At 59.4% G+C, this 20410-nt stretch overlaps 1 protein-coding gene across 6 annotated transcripts in view; it reads left to right on the top strand.

Moving 5' to 3' along the window:
- Positions 1 to 20410, top strand: part of SARDH (sarcosine dehydrogenase) — a 77963-nt gene that overhangs the window by 44953 nt on the left and 12600 nt on the right. For all 6 annotated transcript variants that reach the window (XM_064371764.1, XM_012445250.3, XM_064371766.1 and 3 more), the window contains 3 exons: positions 1201 to 1314; positions 7889 to 8036; positions 13003 to 13096. In XM_064371764.1, coding sequence (XP_064227834.1) covers positions 1201 to 1314; positions 7889 to 8036; positions 13003 to 13096 — 356 coding nt within the window. The remainder of the gene's footprint in view (positions 1 to 1200; positions 1315 to 7888; positions 8037 to 13002; positions 13097 to 20410) is intronic.

Genomic DNA, 20410 nt, shown 5'->3' with positions numbered 1-20410 from the left:
CGCTGCTGGCGGCGGTCGGAGCCTCAGCCTTCCTTGGCATGCAGCTGCGTCACCGCAGTCTCTGCTTGTTGTCACATGGCTTTCCCCAGGTGTTCTCTCTCTTCTTTTGTTTTTTTTAAGTCAGAGTCTCACTGTCGGTCAGGCTGGAGTGCAGTGGTGCGATCTCGGCTCACCACAAACTCTGCCTCCTGGGTCCAGGTGATTCTCCTGCCTCAGCCTCCTGAGTAGCTGGGATTACAGGCGCACGCCACCACGCCCAGCTAATGTTTATATTTTTAGTAGAGACGGGGTTTCACCTTGTTGGCCAGGCTGGTCTCAAACTCCTGACCTCAAGTGATCCTCCCACCTTGGCCTTCCAAAGTGCTGGGATTACAGGCGCGAGCCACCATGCCCACCACGCTCAGCCGTGTTATCCTCTTATAAGGACAGCAGTGAGATTAGATGGGGGCCCACGCTAATGGCCTCACTCTAACCCGATCACATCTGCAAAGATCCATTTCCAAATAGATCACAGTCCCAGTCCTGGGGTGAGGACTTTCACGTATCTTTTTGGGGGTCACAATTCAACCCCTGACGTCATCTCTCCAGCCAGCCAACCAGCAAACCCACTCTCCAGACTCCCAGGCACCTGCTGCTCACCTCCTATTAATCCCACTGCCCACTCCGTCTTCCATCCACCCATCCACCAGCCCACACATCCCTGTTTCTCCATACATCTGTTCCCCCTTCAGCTCACCCACTCCCATCCTCCCATCCATCTGCCCACCTTCCCATCTGTCCAGCCATCCTCCATCCACTAAGTAATCTATGCCACAGACATTTCTGGAGTCTTCTCTTGTCCCAGGCACAGTGCTGGGAGCCCCAAAATGAATGGGGGGGCATGAATCCTGTCTCTAGAAATTTCTCAGCATGGTGGTGGGTGGGCGGGAGGGATGGAATGGGAGGGGCCAGTGCCAAGGCATTTCAGGAAGAAAGAAGCTTCCCTCCCGCAAGGGTTGCGGTGATGGGACGGCCTGCCTGTGGCTAGTCCTTTCTGGGTCGTTCAGCTGAAATGGCATCCCTGGGCTGAGGGGCTCTCCAGGTCCTCTCCCAGGAGGGCGTCCTGACTGGGGGTTATCCAGCCTCTGTGGAGGAGCTGCCTGTGTGAGCGGCCCCCAGGCCCTGGGGCAGCACAGACCCGGCTTCCTCCCCGTCCCACAGGCTCCACCGTGTACACGTGCATGCTCAACCAGCGTGGGGGCACAGAGAGTGACCTGACCGTCAGCCGCCTGGCACCCGGCCCCCAGGCCTCGCTGCTGGCCCCTGCCTTTGAAGGTATGGATGCCTCTGTGCGTACGGTGCTGTGACCACGGCCTGCTCAGTGCACCGGAGGTTGAGGACAGGGCAGGACGGATGGGATGGGCTGCCGACAGCAGCTCTGTCATCAGCTGTTGTGCCCGCTGTGGTCAGGGCTGGGAGATTAGAGGTCTTGTTTCAAGCTAAATTCGGGCTTTGCTCAGGCGGCACTTCTGGAGCCCCAGCACTGTGATCGCGTCTTTGAACCTGTCCACACTGCTGCGTTTCAGAGTGGCCGCGGCGTGGGCGTGCTCAGCTCGGCTGCCCGGAACAGAGCGTGCCAACGACAGGCTGTGCCTCCCACTCAGAGCAGTCAGCTCCCTTCTGCCACTCACATCCTGGCTGGGTTGGAGTCTCAGGCCCGCGTGACCCCCAGTCTGAGGCCTGGGCTGGCCCTTAGAAGATGTGCGGCTCAGGGCCCACGCTGACGCCTGATTGCCCTCGCAGTCCCTCTGTGAATGCTTGCATGCCCTCAGCGACAGGTAGCTCAGTACCCTCATGCCTTGTTTGCTCAGTGCTGACTGCTACACAGAGCTGGGACCTGCCTCCTGTCCCTTCGGCCTGGTCCTGTCCCTGGGTTCACACAGGAGCCGTCTAATCTCTACTCCTGTAACCCATCCCCCCGGGGATGAAGGAGCAGAGACGGAAGCGTTCTCTTTCTCCGGGAAGGGGCATTGCTGCCTCTGGGACGGGGCTTGCACAGGGGAAGGTGCTGGCCGTGCAGCTTTCTGGGCTGCCCCCAGGGGCAGGGGCGCAGCCAGTGGCGAGGGCTTAGCCCATTCAGAAAACCTAGCACCTCCTGGCTCTTTGCCTGACTCCGTGAGGCTGGCAGAGGTAGTTGTTTCCTGACTCGGTCACTGTCCCCCAGGCGTCCAGCTCGGGCACTGGGGGAGATAGGGAAGGGGACAAAGGGGCTCATTCATGATCCACTCAGAACCTGCACCTGCAGCAGCAGTCCTAGAGCTCCGACTGTGTGTCAGGCTCAGCACGAGGCTGTGAGTGTGAGTGATGGGTCCAATGGTGAGGGTGATGCTGTGAGTGTGAGTGAGGTGTCCTGTGGTGAGGATGAGGCTGTGAGTGTGAGTCAGGGTCCTGTCGTTAGGATGAGACTGTGAGTGTGAGTGAGGCTCCTATGATGAGGATGAGGGTGTGAGTGTGAGTGAGGGCTCCTGTGTTTAGGATGAGGCTGTGAGTGTGAGTGACGGTCCTGTGGTGAGGATGAGGCTGTGAGTGTGAGTGATGGGTCCAATGGTGAGGGTGATGCTGTGAGTGTGAGTGAGGTGTCCTGTGGTGAGGATGAGGCTGCGAGTGTGAGTCAGGGTCCTGTCGTTAGGATGAGACTGTGAGTGTGAGTGAGGCTCCTATGATGAGGATGAGGGTGTGAGTGTGAGTGAGGGCTCCTGTGTTTAGGATGAGGCTGTGAGTGTGAGTGACGGTCCTGTGGTGAGGATGAGGCTGTGAGTGTGAGTGAGGGCTCCTATGGTGAGGATGAGGCTGTGAATATGGTGAGGATGAGGCTGTGTGCGTGAGGTCTCCTATGGTGAGGATGAGGCTGTGAGTGTGAATGAGGTCTCCTATGGTGACGATGAGGCTGTGAGTGTGAGTGAGGGGTCCTATGGTGAGGATGATGCTGTGAGTGTGAGTGAGGGGTTCTATGGTGAGGATGATGCTGTGAGAGTGAGTGAGGGTCCTGTGATGAGGATGAGGCTGTGAGTGTGAGTGAGGGTCCTGTGATGAGGATGAGCCTGTGAGTGTGAGTGAGAGTCCTATGGTGAGGATGAGACTGTGAGTGTGAGTGAGGGCTCCTGTGTTTAGGATGAGGCTGTGAGTGTGAGTGAGGGATCCTGTGTTTAGGATGAGGCTGTGAGTGTGAGTGAGGGATCCTCTGTTTAGGATGAGGCTGTGAGTGTGACTGAGGGTCCTGTGGTGAGGATGAGACTGTGAGTGTGAGTGAGGGTCCTATGGTGAGGATGAGACTGTGAGTGTGAGTGAGTCTCCTATGTTGAGGATGAGGGTGTGAGTGTGAGTGTAGGGCTCCAGTGTTTAGGATGAGGCTGTGAGTGTGAGTGAGGGATCCTGTGTTTAGGATGAGGCTGTGAGTGTGAGTGAGGGATCCTGTGATGAGGATGAGTCTGTGAGTGTGAGTGACGGTCCTGTGTTGAGGATGAGTCTGTGAGTGTGAGTGATGGTCCTGTGGTGAGGATGAGGTTGTGAGTGTGAGTGAGGGTCCTGTGGTGAGGATGAGGCTGTGAGTGTGAGTGAGGGATCCTGTGATGAGGATGAGGCTGTGAGTGTGAGTGACGGTCCTGTGGTGAGGATGAATCTGTGAGTGTGAGTGATGGTCCTGTGGTGAGGATGAGGCTGTGAGTGTGAGTGAGGGATCCTGTGCTGAGGATGAGGCTGTGAGTGTGAGTGAGGGCTCCTATGGTGAGGATGAGGCTGTGAGTGTGAGTGACGGTCCTGTGATGAGGATGAGACTGTGAGTGTGAGTGAGGTCCTGTGGTGAGGATGAGACTGTGAGTGTGAGTGAGGGTCCTGTGGTGAAGATGAGGCTGTGAGTGTGAGTGAGGGTCCTGTGGTGAAGATGAGGCTGTGAGTGTGAGTGAGGGCTCCTATGGTGAGGATGAGGCTGTGCGTGTGAGTGACAGTCCTGTGGTGAGGATGAGGCTGTGATTGTGAGTGAGGGATCCTGTGGTGAGGATGAGGCTGTGAGTGTGAGTGACGGTCCTGTGATGAGGATGAGGCTGTGAGTGTGAGTGAGGGCTCCTATGGTGAGGATGAGGCTGTGAGTGTGACAGTCCTGTGGTGAGGATGAGGCTGTGAGTGTGAGTGACAGTCCTGTGGTGAGGATGAGGCTGTGAGTGTGAGTGACAGTCCTGTGGTGAGGATGAGGCTGTGAGTGTGAGTGACAGTCCTGTGGTGAGGATGAGGCTGTGAGTGTGAGTGACGGTCCTGTGGTGAGGATGAGGCTGTGAGTGTGAGTGAGGGCTCCTATGGTGAGGATGAGGCTGTGAGTGTGAGTGACAGTCCTGTGGTGAGGATGAGGCTGTGAGTGTGAGTGACGGTCCTGTGGTGAGGATGAGGCTGTGAGTGTGAGTGAGGGATCCTGTGATGAGGATGAGGCTGTGAGTGTGAGTGACGGTCCTGTGGTGAGGATGAGGCTGTGAGTGTGAGTGACGGTCCTGTGATGAGGATGAGGCTGTGAGTGTGAGTGACGGTCCTGTGGTGAGGATGAGGCTGTGAGTGTGAGTGAGGGATCCTGTGATGAGGATGAGGCTGTGAGTGTGAGTGAGGGATCCTGTGATGAGGATGAGGCTGTGAGTGTGAGTGACAGTCCTGTGGTGAGGATGAGGCTGTGAGTGTGAGTGAGGGTCCTGTGGTGAAGATGAGGCTGTGAGTGTGAGTGAGGGATCCTGTGATGAGGATGAGGCTGTGAGTGTGAGTGAGGGCTCCTATGGTGAGGATGAGGCTGTGAGTGTGAGTGAGGGATCCTGTGGTGAGGATGAGGCTGTGAGTGTGAGTGAGGGCTCCTATGGTGAGGATGAGGCTGTGAGTGTGAGTGACAGTCCTGTGGTGAGGATGAGGCTGTGAGTGTGAGTGAGGGATCCTGTGGTGAGGATGAGGCTGTGAGTGTGAGTGAGGGATCCTGTGGTGAGGATGAGGCTGTGAGTGTGAGTGACGGTCCTGTGGTGAGGATGAGGCTGTGAGTGTGAGTGAGGGATCCTGTGGTGAGGATGAGGCTGTGAGTGTGAGTGAGGGATCCTGTGGTGAGGATGAGGCTGTGAGTGTGAGTGGGGGCTCCTGTGGTGAGGATGAGGCTGTGAGTGTGAGTGAGGGCTCCTATGGTGAGGATGAGGCTGTGAGTGTGAGTGACGGTCCTGTGGTGAGGATGAGGCTGTGAGTGTGAGTGAGGGATCCTGTGGTGAGGATGAGGCTGTGAGTGTGAGTGAGGGATCCTGTGGTGAGGATGAGGCTGTGAGTGTGAGTGGGGGCTCCTGTGGTGAGGATGAGGCTGTGAGTGTGAGTGAGGGATCCTGTGATGAGGATGAGGCTGTGAGTGTGAGTGAGGGATCCTGTGGTGAGGATGAGGCTGTGAGTGTGAGTGACAGTCCTGTGGTGAGGATGAGGCTGTGAGTGTGAGTGGGGGCTCCTATGGTGAGGATGAGGCTGTGAGTGTGAGTGATGGATCCTGTGATGAGGATGAGGCTGTGAGTGTGAGTGACAGTCCTGTGGTGAGGATGAGGCTGTGAGTGTGAGTGGGGGCTCCTATGGGGTGCACAGAGCCGGTCCGCTCTTCCCTGTTGCCGTTGGTGATGTGGATTCTGAGCGAGCCCCGGGGTGAGCCAGATCACATGTGCTTCATGTATCTGTGAGCTCATCCTCATTCCCTCAACAGTCATTGTGGCGCCTTTACTATGTGGCAGTGCCAGGGCAGCCAGAGCCAGGAGGAGGTGAAGGAGGCCGGTGGGGCTTCAGGGTCACCCCAGTGAGCTCTATATGGATGGTTGCAGGAAAGGCCCTGTAAAACCTGGCGGGGGGCGTGCAAGGGGATGGGAAAGGGCGAGGTGTTAGGGAAGGCCGTGTAAAGCCGCTGCGCCGGGATGAGCAAGGCGTCCTGGAGGAGGTGGGCGGCCTGAGCTTTGAAGGTTGGGTAGGAACTGCTGGCTAGAAGGGTGAGGTGAGAACCAGTGTGACCTGCCCATCGCTGGTCCTTTCTAGCTCATTCAAGTGAAATGGAATCCGTGAGCTGAGAGGAAAGGTGCCTGTGAGGAGCTGGGCGTCAGCCCCCAGGAGAGCAGAGGTCCCGGCCCAGCCCAGAGCCGTAGACTCAGTGAGTCTAGCTGGGAGACCGTAGGGGGCCAAAATGAGGACACAGGTCACCAAAATCCTGGCCCAGGCCCTGCCACTGCCTGGCTCAGTGACGTCCCTCCCTGAGCCTCAGTTTTCCCCATCTGTGAAATGGAGTGAGGAGGACCCACCTCCCTGAGCTACAGAGAATTGGGTCAGAGACTGGAGGTGCTGGGAGGCTGGGGAGCAGCCTCCCTGAGCCTCAGTTTCCCTGGCTGGAGAATGAGGACCTTGCTAGTCCCCCCTCATAAGGAGGAGCTGTCAGGAAAGTGCTTTGAACGCTGAGCCATCTCCCAGTGGTGCACAGTTAGCTTTCCAGAGGATTCTGGTGGATTCCTGGAGCTGAGTGCTGGGGATCGGCGGAGCTGGTTAAGCTGGGAAGGTTGCACTTGGCGGGTGTGAAGGAGTCAGTGCCATGAGTCACATCCCCCAGGGCTCTGTGGGTCCCGGGGACCACTCAACAGGAGAAGACACCATGTGGGCTTTGTTCACTTTCGGGTTTCAAAACTGCCCTGTCTGAGTTATGAATATGCATGGGCATTCAGCATGCAGGCGTTTAATACGTGTGCCAATTACGCATCAGATCACCGCGAAGTCAAGAGAATGTGATGATTCACATGTGATCAAAGTGGCGGACAAAGCAGCTGTCAATCTTAAAAGTAATTTTAAATGATCTTTATTGATCTTTTTTGTAAGATTACAAGCGGATACATGCTCCTGGGAGCCGTTCCAATGATACTGAAAAGCACCAGATGAGGTGCACAGCCCTCAGCTCCCCTCACCCAGTGTGGGTGGCACAAGCCCCCGGCCACCCTCCTTCCCACCCCTCTCTGCCACGTCGGCTTCACAGACCGGGTCTGGACCTGGCCTGACCCGTGGCCTCAGGACTGGCATTTTGTTTTCAGGGAAGTTGGTCATGGATGGCCAGGCCCATAGGAGCCAGGCCCACCGCTGCCATCTCCCTGGGTACCTATCGGCCTTGGTAGCTCTGATGCCCTCCTAGAAGAGGCCGGGGATGGCTGCAGACCAGGGGGCCAGCGAGGAGCCAGGGGCCTGAGAGTCAGTGTGTGTGTGTGTGTGTGTGTGTGTGTGTGTTGGGGGGTGAGGTGGGGTGTCTGTCTGTCATGGGGCTGAGGACACTGTCCAGAAATGGCCCCAGCCCAGGGGTCGGGGAGCCCCTTGAGGACTGGCTTTTGTCTGCCTTCTGCTCCGTTATGTAAGAGGAGGGAGGGAGGGAACAGCCTGGCTGGGGCCCTGAAAGGTCTCTCGTCCAAGGGATGCTCCCAGCAGCCCTTGGGGCCGGATGTTGTAGGTCTGCCCCTTTGACGGAGAAAATGGAGTCTCAGAGAGGGGAGAAGTGAGGCTGGTGAGCCACAGAGCCGCATCTGGGCCAGGCTGGCCTAGGCCTGTGGTTCCCAAGACAGTGTCCTCCCTGGGGTGGGAGCGTCTCTGCGAGGTGTCCGCAGGCGTGTGGGTGGTCGGGGTTGGGAAGCAGGTCCTTCTTCCAACCCACATGGCTCAGAGGACATTCTGTGCAGGGTGTGGCCCCGGGGGCCCAAGGGAGGGGCAGATTGGTCCCTGGGCTCTGTGAAGGCACAGGCCCCTGAAAGGGCACTGGTTTTCTCAGCCGGGAGACCCTTGGGCCACCCTCACTGTCCTCGCCTCGCCCTGAAATCCTGATCTAAGGCCAGTTCTTCTCTTCCAGGGGACGGTTACTACCTGGCCGTCGGCGGGGCTGTGGCCCAGCACAACTGGTCCCACATCACCACGGTGCTGCAGGACCGGAAGTTCCGGTGCCAGCTCATCGACAGCTCCGAGGACCTGGGCATGATCAGCATCCAGGGCCCAGCCAGGTGAGAGGACAGGGAGCCCGCGCCTGGGCGCACCTGCTCCCTGGACCCAGGCCCTCCCACGGGCCCTTGGGCAGAACTGCTTGTCCAGAATGGGGCATTCTGAATAGTTAACCGCTCTGGTAAACCCAGAGATGCCACTCTGAATAATCTACAAGGCCCCGAAATGCAGATAAGCCCATAACACGAGTCAGACTGAACTTGCCAGCTGTTCAGTCACTGGGGACCCCAGGATCCCAGACAGGAGGACGGTCTCATTGCCAGTGCAGTTGAGGAATTAGCGTCCTCCCTCCCGGAGTGGGCAGAACGAGGCCAGGCTTCGCCCTGCTACCTGGGCAGAATCATTTCCTTCACTGATGGGTCCCTGACTCCTTCCTAAACACCTCCCATGACGAGGTCTCCGTGTGGCTTATCCATGCATGCATTCATTCCTTCAAACACTTGCTGGCTGTGTTCCCACCTATGAGAAAGCAGGAGCTGGGAAGACCCTCAGATGCTGGCGCATGCACGCAGCCACTGAAGGGTCTTGGGCAAAAGGACGGCTGAGCAGGTGTGCACCTCGGAAAGAGCCCTCTGGCTGTGTTTCGGAGAAGGGACTGGGGTGGGGGACACAGGGGAAGGGCAGTTGTGTCAGCAGCCACCGAGGGAGCTCCTGTGACCTGCCAAGCCTGAGCCGACATCTCCTGTCCCCACAGTAGCCCTTTGAGGTGGTCATAATTGTTCTTATTTTTACTGATGCAGAAACTGAGGAACAGAGAGGTAGAGACACTTGCCCATGGTCACACAGCTGGTCAGTGCCAGGGCTGATGGGGATGCGGCCCCTTGGGCTCTGAAGCCTGCACACGCTGCTCACTGCTACCCTCTTTCAAGAGTTAAAAACCCTCTGTGAGAAGATGACCTAGTCTAGGACTTCCACTGTTGATACCCCGGGGCTCAGGGTCCAGGACACTTACCTCAGGGCACTTCCTGCCGTCATATCTGCCTTGGGGCTGGACGGAGTGGCTCTGCTGGACCCAGCAGGAGGAAGAGGCATGAGATGAGGGCACTACTTCTGGGGACGTGGACGGTGTCACAGGGGTGATCGATCTCTGGAAAATGATGAGGGCAGCTTCGGGGAGAGCACGGGAAAGAAGAGGAGAGGTGGGGAGGGCTGGGGTGGGGGAGATGCGTCTTCTGCCTGAAGGTCACCGAGGTGAGCACTTTGAGGTAGCATGGCTGTGTCCAGGTGATAGACTGTCAGCCTCAGGTTCTGCCGAGACCTCTGGCTGGAGTGCCCAGACCCCACCACGGGGTCCGCTTTCCCTGGCACCCCCTGCTGAGTCCTGGGCCAGTGGCTGCCTCTCGGGCTGTGAGTGACTGCGCTGTGGCTGTCCGTGCGTGTGTGCTGCGGTGCTCAGAGGCACACGGTAGACGCGAGAGTGCTGAACGAAGGGACGGAACGGGAGAGGTGGAGCCAGCTTCTGCCAAGGGTTTCACTTGAGGCTGCCCATAGCAAGCAGCGTGCATTCAGGAGACATTTGGGCAGAACCCTGCAAGAAATGAGGGACCCAGCCTTGGCGCTCTCTCGGGGGACTGCTCCCGGCAGTGGCAACAGCAGGTGCAAAGGTCCCTTGGCAGGCAAGTGCCTGTTTGTCTGAGGCACGCATCGAGGCTGGGATGGAGCCCAGCAAGAGCCGTCTCAGAGGCAGCAGGGTGAGATCCCGGAGGCCCGGCGGCCGCCCCTCTGAGGGACGGGTGCTGAGCAGACGGGGAGCATGATCAGCCTTGGGCTTTGGTGGGGGGTCTCTGCTGCTGGGCCAGCAGGCAGGGGCCCGACAGGCCTGTGAGGAGCCTCAGGCCAGGCGAGGCAGGGATGTCCGGGAGGGAGAATGACCTGAGTTCGTATGGCTCACGGGCGAGGGTTTGGCATTGCGGTAGTTCCCATGGACTGGGCAAGGCTCATGGTGCCAGACAGCAGATGGGGTGTGCTGGGAGCCTCAGGGGGAGGGGAGGGGACAGAGACAGCTTCCATGTGCCTGAGGAGGAGTGGACAGTGCCGGTGCCGTGATGGGGAGGGGCTGGGATGTGGCAGAATCATGCAGCCCCCACCGGCCCACAGGCAGCCGCGATGCTTGGTGCTTTTCATTCCTCGCCTGGGTGACCCCAACCTCTGCATCGCTGGGGTGGAGGGAGGGGTGTCAAGTCCCGGCCCTTGGAATCCTCCGGCTTCATCGCCACGCCAGCCTTGTACAGGGAGTGGGCTATTTTTAGTGTGGGGGAGGCAGGTGGGCTGTTAGGGAGCGGGGACAGACAGACAGATCAAGGTACGGCCGGGGGCACCCAGCCTCATTATAAGATGCTCCAGGCGGCAGCAGAGGAGGCAGCCAGGGCGGGAGAGGAGCTCACTGCCTCCTGGTAAGTTCTTAACTTTCTCCTCCAAAATGTCCTCTAGCTTTCAAATATAACCCCAAGTTTTCTTAGACGAATAATAATACCGGTGCTGCCGACGAGTTGTTATTCGGGGCATGCTCAGCATGCCTGCTGCACCAGGGAGCAGGGCCTGTGCGAGCTGCTGCCCCATGGAACTTTCTGGAAATGTTCCATAACTGAGCGGTCCAACAGGCAGCCACTGAGCCCTGTGTGGCTGAGCCTTTGAAATGTGGCTAGTGGGACTGCATTTTTAAGACTAGTGAATGTGAACTCAAATAGCCTCACATGGTAGTGGAGGCTGGGCACGGTGGCTCACGCCTGCAACCCCAGCACTTTCGGAGGCCAAGGCGGTAAGATCACTGGAGTCCAGGAGTTCGAGACCAGCCTGAGCAACATAGCAAGACCCTGTCTTAAAAACAACGTTTTTTTCAATTAGCTGGGCATGGTGGTGTATACCTGTAGTTCCGGCTACTCGGGAGCCCACGGCAGGACGATCGCTTGAGCCCAGGAGGTCAAGGCTGCAGTGAGCTGTGATTCTGCCACTGCACTCAAGCCCGGGTGACAGAGCATGACCTTGTCTCAAACCAAATGAAACAAAACAAACCGAAACCAATATCCTTGCGTGACTGGGAGAGACGGTGTCGTGCCGTCCAGAAGTGGCCCTCGCCGTGGCCATGGTTCACACCAGGGGCTTTGCGTGGCTTTCTTGCTGGCTCCTCACAGCGGCCCGTGGCCCCACAGATGAGGGACTGGGGCTTGGAAGGCGTGAGGGGTGAGTATGGAGCCTGGGACTAGAACCAGGGCCTCTGACTGGGAAGCTCATGGACCCCTGGAGCTGGGCTTCCCCTGAGGTTGCTGAGCCCACAGCCTGGGTCAGAGCCCTTCAAAGCCTTGGGCTGGGTGGCAGCTCCAGGCTTCTGGCCCAGGCCCCTTCTGGGTGGCTGCCGCTCAAGGCTGCAGACAGCAGATGCTCCTCAGGTCTGGAGGCGCTGCTGTCGCTCTCCAGGGCTTGGCACCGCGTGGGTGCTGGGTGGTTACATAAGGGTTTTGGCCAACTGTACCACAGCTCAGCACCTCAGGCTGACATGGGTGGCGGCTCCCAGCACGGTGACGATCGGGATTAGGGTCAGCAGCACTTCTGGGTAGCCCACCCTGCAGTCTCAACACCTGCTGGGACCCCAGAGGGGCAGAAGTGGGGGACCATCTCCTAGCAATAGGGGCCTCACCCTGCTGTGCCAGGCCAGGATGTTCACAGTCAGTCCTATTTACCGAGAGCCTTCTCCGTGCTAGGCACATTGGGATGGGGGACTCTGTTGGCAAGGAGCTCCTGGGGGTGGGTGCATTGGGGAGGGTACAACCAATGTGAGAGACACCCTGGCAGGAGACTGTGGGACCTTGGACAAGGAGTACCTGACCAAGACCTAGGGAGTCAGGGAGGGCTTCCTGGAGGAGGTGACATCTGAGCCAAGAGCTGAAGGATGATGAAGGGTTAAATGGGGACAGGGGAAGGGTTGAGAATGCGGAAGGGCAGAAGAGGGCTAGAGCTGGAGGAGTCAAATGGGCACAGTGCCCAGGAGGTGAGGGCTTCCTTGAAGACTGTGGGTGCCAGCCCCAGTGAGGTCTCCGGTACTTGGGCAAGTGTGAGGGTGGATGTGGTGCCGGGCACCGTGGAGCAGGGGAAGTGGGGAGCGAACCCCCGCCCTCGCAGAGCTTATAAACTAGGGGAGACCCAGCAAGTCTGTGCAAACTGTCACGTATGGACCGAGCATCCAGCGCTCAGGAACATTCCCGGGCCCCCACAGCCCTTGGGTGCGGCCCTGCCCTTGGTAGGTCCCCAAGAGGTCAAAATAGCTCTTAGCACCTGCTGGGTGCCAAGCCCAGCTCTCTGCCCCTCCAAGTCTGCAGCCTCAGCGTCTCATACCCACGTCAGACAGGACTTGGGGGCCGAGGTGCCTGGTTGGAGGGTTAGGTCAGGGAACAGAGCATGGTGGTGTCCGGGAAGAGCACCTTCTGCAGGGGCCTGGGAGGAGGCCGGAATCTGCTCCTGTCCGCCTGTGCCGTGGGCAGGTTACTCTGCTCTTCTGTGCAGCCCTGAGGCCTCCAGAGCCAGCCCCCCTCTCGGCTGTGGTTACTGAAGCAGAGCTGGGGCCCTCTGGCCTCTGAAGAGTTGGGAACCTGGAGGGGCCTGGGGATGTGGATTGCGGACCTGGCCCAGACGCTCTGCTCCTCCCGGCCTGTGGGCTTCAGGGGCATTCTCTGGTTAGATACCCGCTCCAGTCTCAGCTCCCCACCTAAGACTCAAGAGTCCCACAGGGGCTGTCTCCGGGTCTGGTCCCCCTCCCCCAGCGGGTCTGCTGGCCCCGGTGTTACCCTGCTGGAAGGTGACTGTGTATTTGGAGTGTACATCTGTCTTGGTGTATTTTTTATTAATCCACGTATATTGTCGTCTGCCCGGTGAGGACAGAGACTTGTCCCATTCATGGTGGGTTTCCGGGGCCTTTCCTGCCCAGGCCCCACCTGTGAGCGCTTGCTGACGGACTGACTTTGCTCTTGCCTGCAGCCGGGCCATTCTGCAGGAGGTGCTGGATACAGACCTGAGCGACGAGGCCTTCCCTTTCTCCACCCACAAGCTGGTGACAGCCGCCGGGCACCTGGTAGGTTCCAGCTGGCCACGTCCTCTGAGTTGTGGGTGGCAGCATGCTGTGAGGGGCACGCCGGGGGATCTGGGGGCCGGGGGATCTCAGGCAGGTTCTTTACTCCCCTGGGCCTCGGTCCCCAACTGTGAAGGGGGGACAGTGGGACGAGGTGACCCTCCCACAGGCTGTTGGGAGCATGGAGAGGTCATGGGGACCAAAGTCACAGCATCTTCCATTCCTCCCCGTGCCTGGTGCATGCCAGGGACCCAGTCCCAGGGAAGGCGGCCTTGCCTCACTGCCTGCATCATCACTTAATGTATCCCCTTCTGAAAGGCACGGGGCAGCCCTCCTGAGGTGGAGTGATCCCCTGGAAACAGGAGGGCCCGGCTCAGCTGAGCAGTACCTGACTCCAGAGCGCTCTGTGTGGCAGCCCCCCAGCTGCCCTCGTGGGTGTGGAGGAGGGGCTGCTCAGGTGGGAGCACAGCCAGTTCATGAAGGGCACCCCATACACTAAGGAGCACCCCACTCGACCCCCGCCAGCGTGAGAAAGTCCCTATCCAGGGGGCCAGGGCCCGTGCCTTCTGAGATGGTGGCGGTGTCAGGTGCCAGGACTCTGTGGGACCCAGCCCTAGGCAGGAGGCTCCCTCAGAGACCAGGGTTGGGGCCCAGGTTCTATTCTGGGCCAGCACGTCCCTCTTCTGGGCTTCATTTCCTTGTTGGAAAACAGGCATCTCGGCATCTGCTTTGACTTCTCGAGGCTGAGGTGAGGTGTTGTTGGTACACATAGCAGCCCGTTTGCCGGGGACCTCCTGTGTGCCAGACGCTGTTCCGAGAACATCACAGCGCATTTCCCCATGTAATCCCCACTGCAGCGTGGAAGGCTCTGTTACAGGGTCTCCTGACCTCAGCACACCTGGCATTTTGGAACAGATCCTTTCTGCTGTGGGGCCCTCCTGTGCGACGCAGGTGTGTGGCAGCCTCCTGGCTGCTGCCCGCTTAGCGCCAGTGGCACGTGCCGTTGTGACAGCCGTAAGTGTGTCCAGATGTGGTCAAGTGTCTGCTGGGGGCAGGATTACCCGTTGAGAACCTCAGTGCATGACCACCCTGCTTATTTGCAGGGGTGTAAGCCACGGGGCAGCAGGGGGCCGGGCCTGCAGAGCCCTCCACGGTTCGGGCTGAGGAGACGTTGCCCCGCGTGGTGGTTGTTGCCCAGATGGAGCTCAGAGGGGCTGGATGGGCCAGGCTGCACAGGGCCACCTGGCTAAAGAAACCCAGAAAGCCCCCGAAATGTGTCGGTGACACTGATGTGGCCTTCAGGAAGGGTGGGCGGGTGCATGGCCGCATTTGGAGACAGCTCTCCGTCTCTCCTTCCTGTATGCTCATCTGGGGTTTGGGTGGGGAAATTGCTGAGGAAGGTTGGGGAGGAGCGAGATCCTGGCCTGCAGAAGGACTGGAGGTCCTGGGGGACAAATCTGTGTTCTGTTAGCAGATAAACAACGTGGCAATGACTGTCAGGGAGGAGACGGCCTGAGACCAGGGACATCCCGGCGGCTCTGCGCCCACCTCCCCCTCCAGAGGCTGCACGGGGCCAGGAAGCAGGGCCGGCTGTGTCTAGCTCGCTTCCTGCCTCTGTGGTGCAAAGCTGCCTACTGGGACCAGAGAGGGTGGGTGCTTAGAGAGAGAAGCACAGCTGCAGCTAGGCCACATGGCCTCCAGACGGCTCGACTCCAGCTCCAGCAGGCCGGCTGTGGGGCCCACGCAGCATCCAGCTTTGTCTGGGGCTGGGTCCTGGTTTGCAGAAGGGGAGGGAGCTGCACGTTCTCCCCTCTTGCTGAGGCTTGGCATAGGTGCCGCTTCTGTGTGGTTTGGCTGCAGGAGGGGGAGACCACCAGGTGGGAACACGTCCCCTGCCATCTGAGGCCCAGGAGCCTCGCCTCCCACCCGCAGAGCCACTGCAGCAAGCGGCCGGGGCTTGTTCTCAGACAGACGGACAGGCGGCTCCTGCTGCCTCCCCTCCCCTTCCCTCCTCTGGGGCTAGACCTTTCCTGGCCCTGGTGGCTTCCCCAGGCCTGGGCAATGGCTGCCTGGAGTCACCTCCATCTCTGTGGCCTCGAAACCAGGCCAGGCCAGGTGTTTGCTGAGATGACACAAAGAAAGACCCTGCTTCCAGGATGACATTCCCTGGAGGAACAGGCCAGGCCAGACACAGCGTGGAGGTTCAGGGGTGCAGGGACGGACACAGGGGCCGCTTGTCCCCACAGTCTCCTGCTTACTGGTGTAAAAAGCACGTGACAGCTGTATGTATAAATACTGCTCATGGCTCAGTTTCCCACCGTAACTGCGCATGGGTTCCAGGGCCAGAGTGCCGGCCTCGCTTCTAGCAAGCCCACCTCGGGCACGGCCCTTGGCCCCTCAGAACAAGGATGTTGGGTCTGTAGGTCTCTGGGCTGCTGCACGAAGCTCATCTGGCTGGGACACGGTGGTCAGCAGCATCTCAGAGACTGTTGGGGACGTTCATAGCCTGCCAACGAGTTAACAAAAACCCTCTAATCCCATCCCCAGAGAAACGGCGGCTGACAGTGGAGTGTGTCACCTGCCATCTTCTTTCCGTCGTCTGTGTCTAGCTGTGGATTTTAAAACGTACTCCGGGCGTCCCGTGCCATTGTACACATGGCTTTATTCCCCCAGTGTTGTGGCTGTTCTGTCCTTTGAACGTTCCCCAAGCACCACTTGGAACGCCCTCAGCTGCGTCGCCCGCGCCCTGAGCATGGATTTCACGCCGGGTCCCCCTCTTTGCTTTGCCTTGAACACCATCCTCCCAATAGACCCAGACTGTGGGGCTGAGAGGAGAGCTGGGCCCCCAGGCCAGGGGTGTGTGTGGCTGGTGGCCCCGCCTCAAGGGCCGCTGTGTGCCGTGTTCTTCTCTGTTCTTGGGCATTTCTGCGCCCCTTGCTTGCCCAGTGTTGTCTTAGGTCTCAGGTGGCGTGGGAGAGCAGCACAGAGCTTTCGAGGCCGGGGTCCCTGCCTGTGGGATGGGTGGGAGGGGAAGCAGGGGAGGCGGGACGTGAGTGTCAGCTGGCGTGCGGATCGTGGGGACCCAGGGAAACAGGTGGTGGGGAGGTACTTCGCGTGCATAAGGAGGCCCAGCTGCCTGGAAACAGGCTGCCCGCTGGCCGTGGGGGGTCTCCGTGGCATACCTCCCGGCACCGTTGGCTCACGATGGGCCACTTGGGACTCTCAGCCAGGCACTAGCGTTTCACCAAACTGAAGGACGCGTTCCGAGTGCTGTGCTGCTCGCCCGGTCCCTCTGCCGGCGCTCGGGGGCTCTGGAGTGGACTCTGGGCATGCTGCCTGGGAGCCTGCTGGCTGCTGGATGGGGGTCCCGGGATGGAAGATGCAGCTTCTGCCCTTGGTGGGCTCAGACCCCAAGTGAGGTTGGGGCTCAGGAAGGGACCTGCAGCCACAGCCCAGCCTATACTGGAGAGAGGTCCTGGGCAGGGTGAGTGATGACCACAGGCCAAGGAGTTCTCAGGGAACCGAGAATCCCACAAAGGTGGCCACAGAGAACTGAGTGCTGGCAGGAGACAGGGTGGGGTGAGGCCCAGGTGTCCCGTGCTGGCAGGAGACAGGGTGGGGCGAGACCCAGGTGTCCCATGTTGGCAAGAGACAGAGGGTGGGGCGAGGCCCAGGTGTCCTGTGCTGGCAGGAGACAGGGTGGGATGAGACCCAGGTGTCCCGTGTTGGCAAGAGACAGAGTGGGGTGAGGCCCAGGTGTCCCGTGCTGGCAGGAGACAGGGTGGGATGAGACCCAGGTGTCCCATGTTGGCAAGAGACAGAGTGGGGTGAGGCCCAGGTGTCCTGTGCTGGCAAGAGACAGGGTGGGGCGAGGCCCAGGTGTCCCTGCTGGCAAGAGACGGACACCTGGGTCTTGCCTTTCGGCTGGGGACAAAGTGTGGGCCGTGTTGGAGGGGCTCTGCCCTGGGACTGACCCCAGGGGCCTGTGGATGAGCCAGGAGCCCACATCGACTGTCCCCACTCCACCCGCCACCCTCCAGCATTCTTCCAGTCCCTGCGGTCCCCATGCCAACACCTCCCAGCCCTGTGGCAAGACCAGGGCAGCAGATGCCCCCGATGCTGAGGGCAGGCTTCTGTCTCCCCACGGCACTGGCTGTCTGCATGGACAAGCTTCTGGCCGGGGACAGCCGGTGCCCCAGGGTCACTCTCCTTGGGAGGACACATGGCGTTAGAGCACACAGATTTACTGTCACCTGGGCTAAGTGGCTGGTTCTGTGGGGTCCCTCCCATGCTCATGTGCTTGGAGTCCATGGGGCCCGTTGGGGGCAGGCTGGGGGTGAGCTGGGGCTAACCGTCTTCACCTAGAGACCCTGGTGCCCAGCACTGACTGCAGCCCACTGGCTCCTCCTTGGCCATCTCCCTCCTTGTCCTCCCTGCGGCTCTCCGGAGTGGCCAGGGTGGGCTCGGCGGTCAGGGCTCTCGGGGCTTGAAGTTGTTGGGTGGCCAGTGGGTCCAGCTCCCATGAGAAGGGGTCAGGACTTGAGGAGTGGGCACCACTGAGGGTGTGGAAGACGGAGCAGCGGCAGATCGTGTCCTCAGGGACTGCCGCCTTCACTCGAGAGCCCTGGGGAGGTGGGGCCAGGAGAGCAGAGGTGTTGGGTCCTTGGTGTCAATATTACAGTTTTTGCTGACCTGGGAGCTGTCCTTCAAAGCGGCCAGGCCACACATTCCCAGGTGGCCCCAGCCTGGGACACAGTGGCTTCCCCATTTCCTGGCCGTCAAGATGAGTGGGGCTTCAGCCATTGGCCACAGCCAGCTCCCCCTGTGGGGCCTCACAGGCAGGCGGGCGATGGGAGTTGGGTCAGCCACAGACACTGGGGGGTTTGGGACCGAAGCTTCCTTGTGACCCTGAAGGCTCCGTGGAGCTCAGGCCAGACACCTGGCTTCCCGTCCTGCCCTGTCCGTCTGTGGGGCGCCTCTCTGGGCCTCAGTGTCCCCACCTATAGCATGAAGTCTAGCACGATGTCTAAAATTCTTTCCGGGTCATTCCATAAGTCTATCCAGACATTCTGGAGTCTCTGAATCCCGGGAGAATTTCATTCTCCTAAATAATATCTTGTGCTGGCTTAAAAATGTGTTGATGACATATCCCTCAACGTGAAGAAACGCTGGGCTGGAGCGTGGGGCTGAGCCAAGTATGTATAGGCGATCGATTGGATTCCAGCCAAGCAGATGCAGGAGAGGAATGCGTGTGCTGCGCAGTCAGCGGAACCTCTGGGTGGAAAGCAGACGTGAGGGCCGATGAGGGCGAGGGCCAGAGCTGCAGATCCGGGCCCTGGGCATGAGAGGGGGCGCCTGCTGCTGCCCAAAGACCCTCCTCGCCACCAGACTCCTTGGGCGTGATTCCCAGCTGAGCGCTGCTGCTGCTCTGCCGTGATTCTTCTCTGAGAGGCTGGGATCTGACCCAGGCCGCCACGATCCCTGGACTGCTAGAGGAACAAGCAGGGTGGGGAGAAGTTATTGTTCACTCGGCAGCCAGCAGACCAGCTGTCCTTGCTCCCCAAATATCTGCCTCCAGGCCAGCGAGATTCCCCGGGGGCAGTGCTCTCCCGGTGTGTCTCCCTGAGCTCTGCTCAGCCGGACACAGCGTTCCCAGAGCCCCCGCCGAGGCCAGGCCCCGCTGCAAAGCGGCAGTGCTGGGCTGGGAGCACTCCTTGGTGCACGGTGATAAAGTGATTTTCTCTGAAAATTAATTTCAGTTCAGAAGGAAATTGAATCTCTTTTCCTGACAGTAAGAAGTCCTCGTCAAGGCGCTGTTAGGATTCGATTCGTTCAGGATGGAGCCGTGCTGCACCCGCACGCATTAGATAACCATGACATGCCACTCAGAGACCAACTGGGGGCCAGCCTCTGCCTGAAAACTTGATTTATAGAACCTGTGCAAATTGGCTGAGGTCTTAGACAGATACCCGGTGCCATGGGCAGGTTCCCCAGTGCAGCCCAGAGAGACCCGCAGGCGGGGGCACAGTGTTCCTGGTCGAGGGTCAAGCTGCTGCCGTCAAAGTGTGAAGGGCATGGTGGCTCATGCCTGTAATCCCAGCACTTTGGGAGGCTGAGGCGGGTGGATCACCTGAGGTTGGGAGTTTGAGACCAGCCTGACCAACACTGCAAAACTCCATCTCTATTAAAAATAAAATTAGCCGGGCATGGTGGTGCATGCCTGTAATCCCAGCTACTCGGGAGGCTGAGGCAGGAGAATTGCTTGGACCCGGGAGGTGGAGGTTGCAGTGAGCTGGGATGGCACCACTGCACTCCAGCAGTGGGTAATAGGAGCGAAACTCAATCTCAAAAAAAGAAAAAAGAAAGAAAGAAAAAGAAGGAAGGGAGGGAGGGAGGGAAGAAAGCGTGGAGTGCCTGCTGCCCTAGGGGAGGTTGGATCGAGGTTGTTTGTGTAGTGGTTGGTTGGAAGCTTTGTCCTGCTCTGGGTTTGCTGCTTCTGTCTGGGGCAAGTGACCTCCTGCAGAACCAGTGCATAGGGCCCTGAGTGGGGGCCTTGGAGGCGTGATCTGTTCCAGGTTCTCACCTTGCCCTCGTAGGGAAAGAAAAAGGTGTGATCCTTCTCCTCACCCATCATCAGGGGCGCGGGCGACAGCCCTGTAACAAAAGGCAGGTTAACAAGAGGAAAGCACACCAGATGTATTTAATCAACGCTTGATTAGCTCGGGAGTGGTTGAAAACAGAGACCCAGAGGCCCGGGGAAGACGGGAGGGGCGGAGGAGGTCGGAGAGAAGCTTGGGCTGCCCCAGAGGCCTTCTGGTCTCCTTTAGTCCTAGTTCTCATGCCAGGCGCCCTGCTTGGGGGATCGTGGTCTGAGCCCTAGCACCCTTGCAGCAGGTGAACCTCGAGCCTGCTGGCCACGGTGGTGGACGCTGGTGGGAATGGGTGCCAGTGCCGTGTGGGCCAGGGCGGGAGGCCTCTGCACCTGCCTGCGGACCGGGTGTGCCACCTGAGTGGCCTGAAAGGAACAGGACAGTCAGGGCAGGGGTCTCTCACCCCCGGGGACCAGTGGCATCCTGCAGAAGCCCCTCCCGGGCCTGGAGGGGTCTGACATCCAGAACCCTCCAAAAAGAGAGCGCCCTCAGGCCAATTTGAAGTGAGAGCCACGGTCATAGTAGCGACGTCTGCCTAAGCGTGGGGGACTTGGCGGGCCTCAGCCTCAGCCCGAGTGATCTCTTTCCACAGAAGGGTCCTCTCTTGCCACAACCTACAGCCCAGGAGTCTGAGCCTCAGCAGAGGCCACCACTGGCAGGTGGCTCT

This window comes from Aotus nancymaae, unplaced genomic scaffold (genome assembly GCF_030222135.1).
Source record: "Aotus nancymaae isolate 86718 unplaced genomic scaffold, 86718_ANA_hifiasm-v0.15.2.pri h1tg000158l, whole genome shotgun sequence".
NCBI lineage: Eukaryota > Metazoa > Chordata > Mammalia > Primates > Aotidae > Aotus > Aotus nancymaae.
Note: the sequence above shows the minus strand (reverse complement) of the source record. Positions and strands in the feature narration are given on the sequence as shown.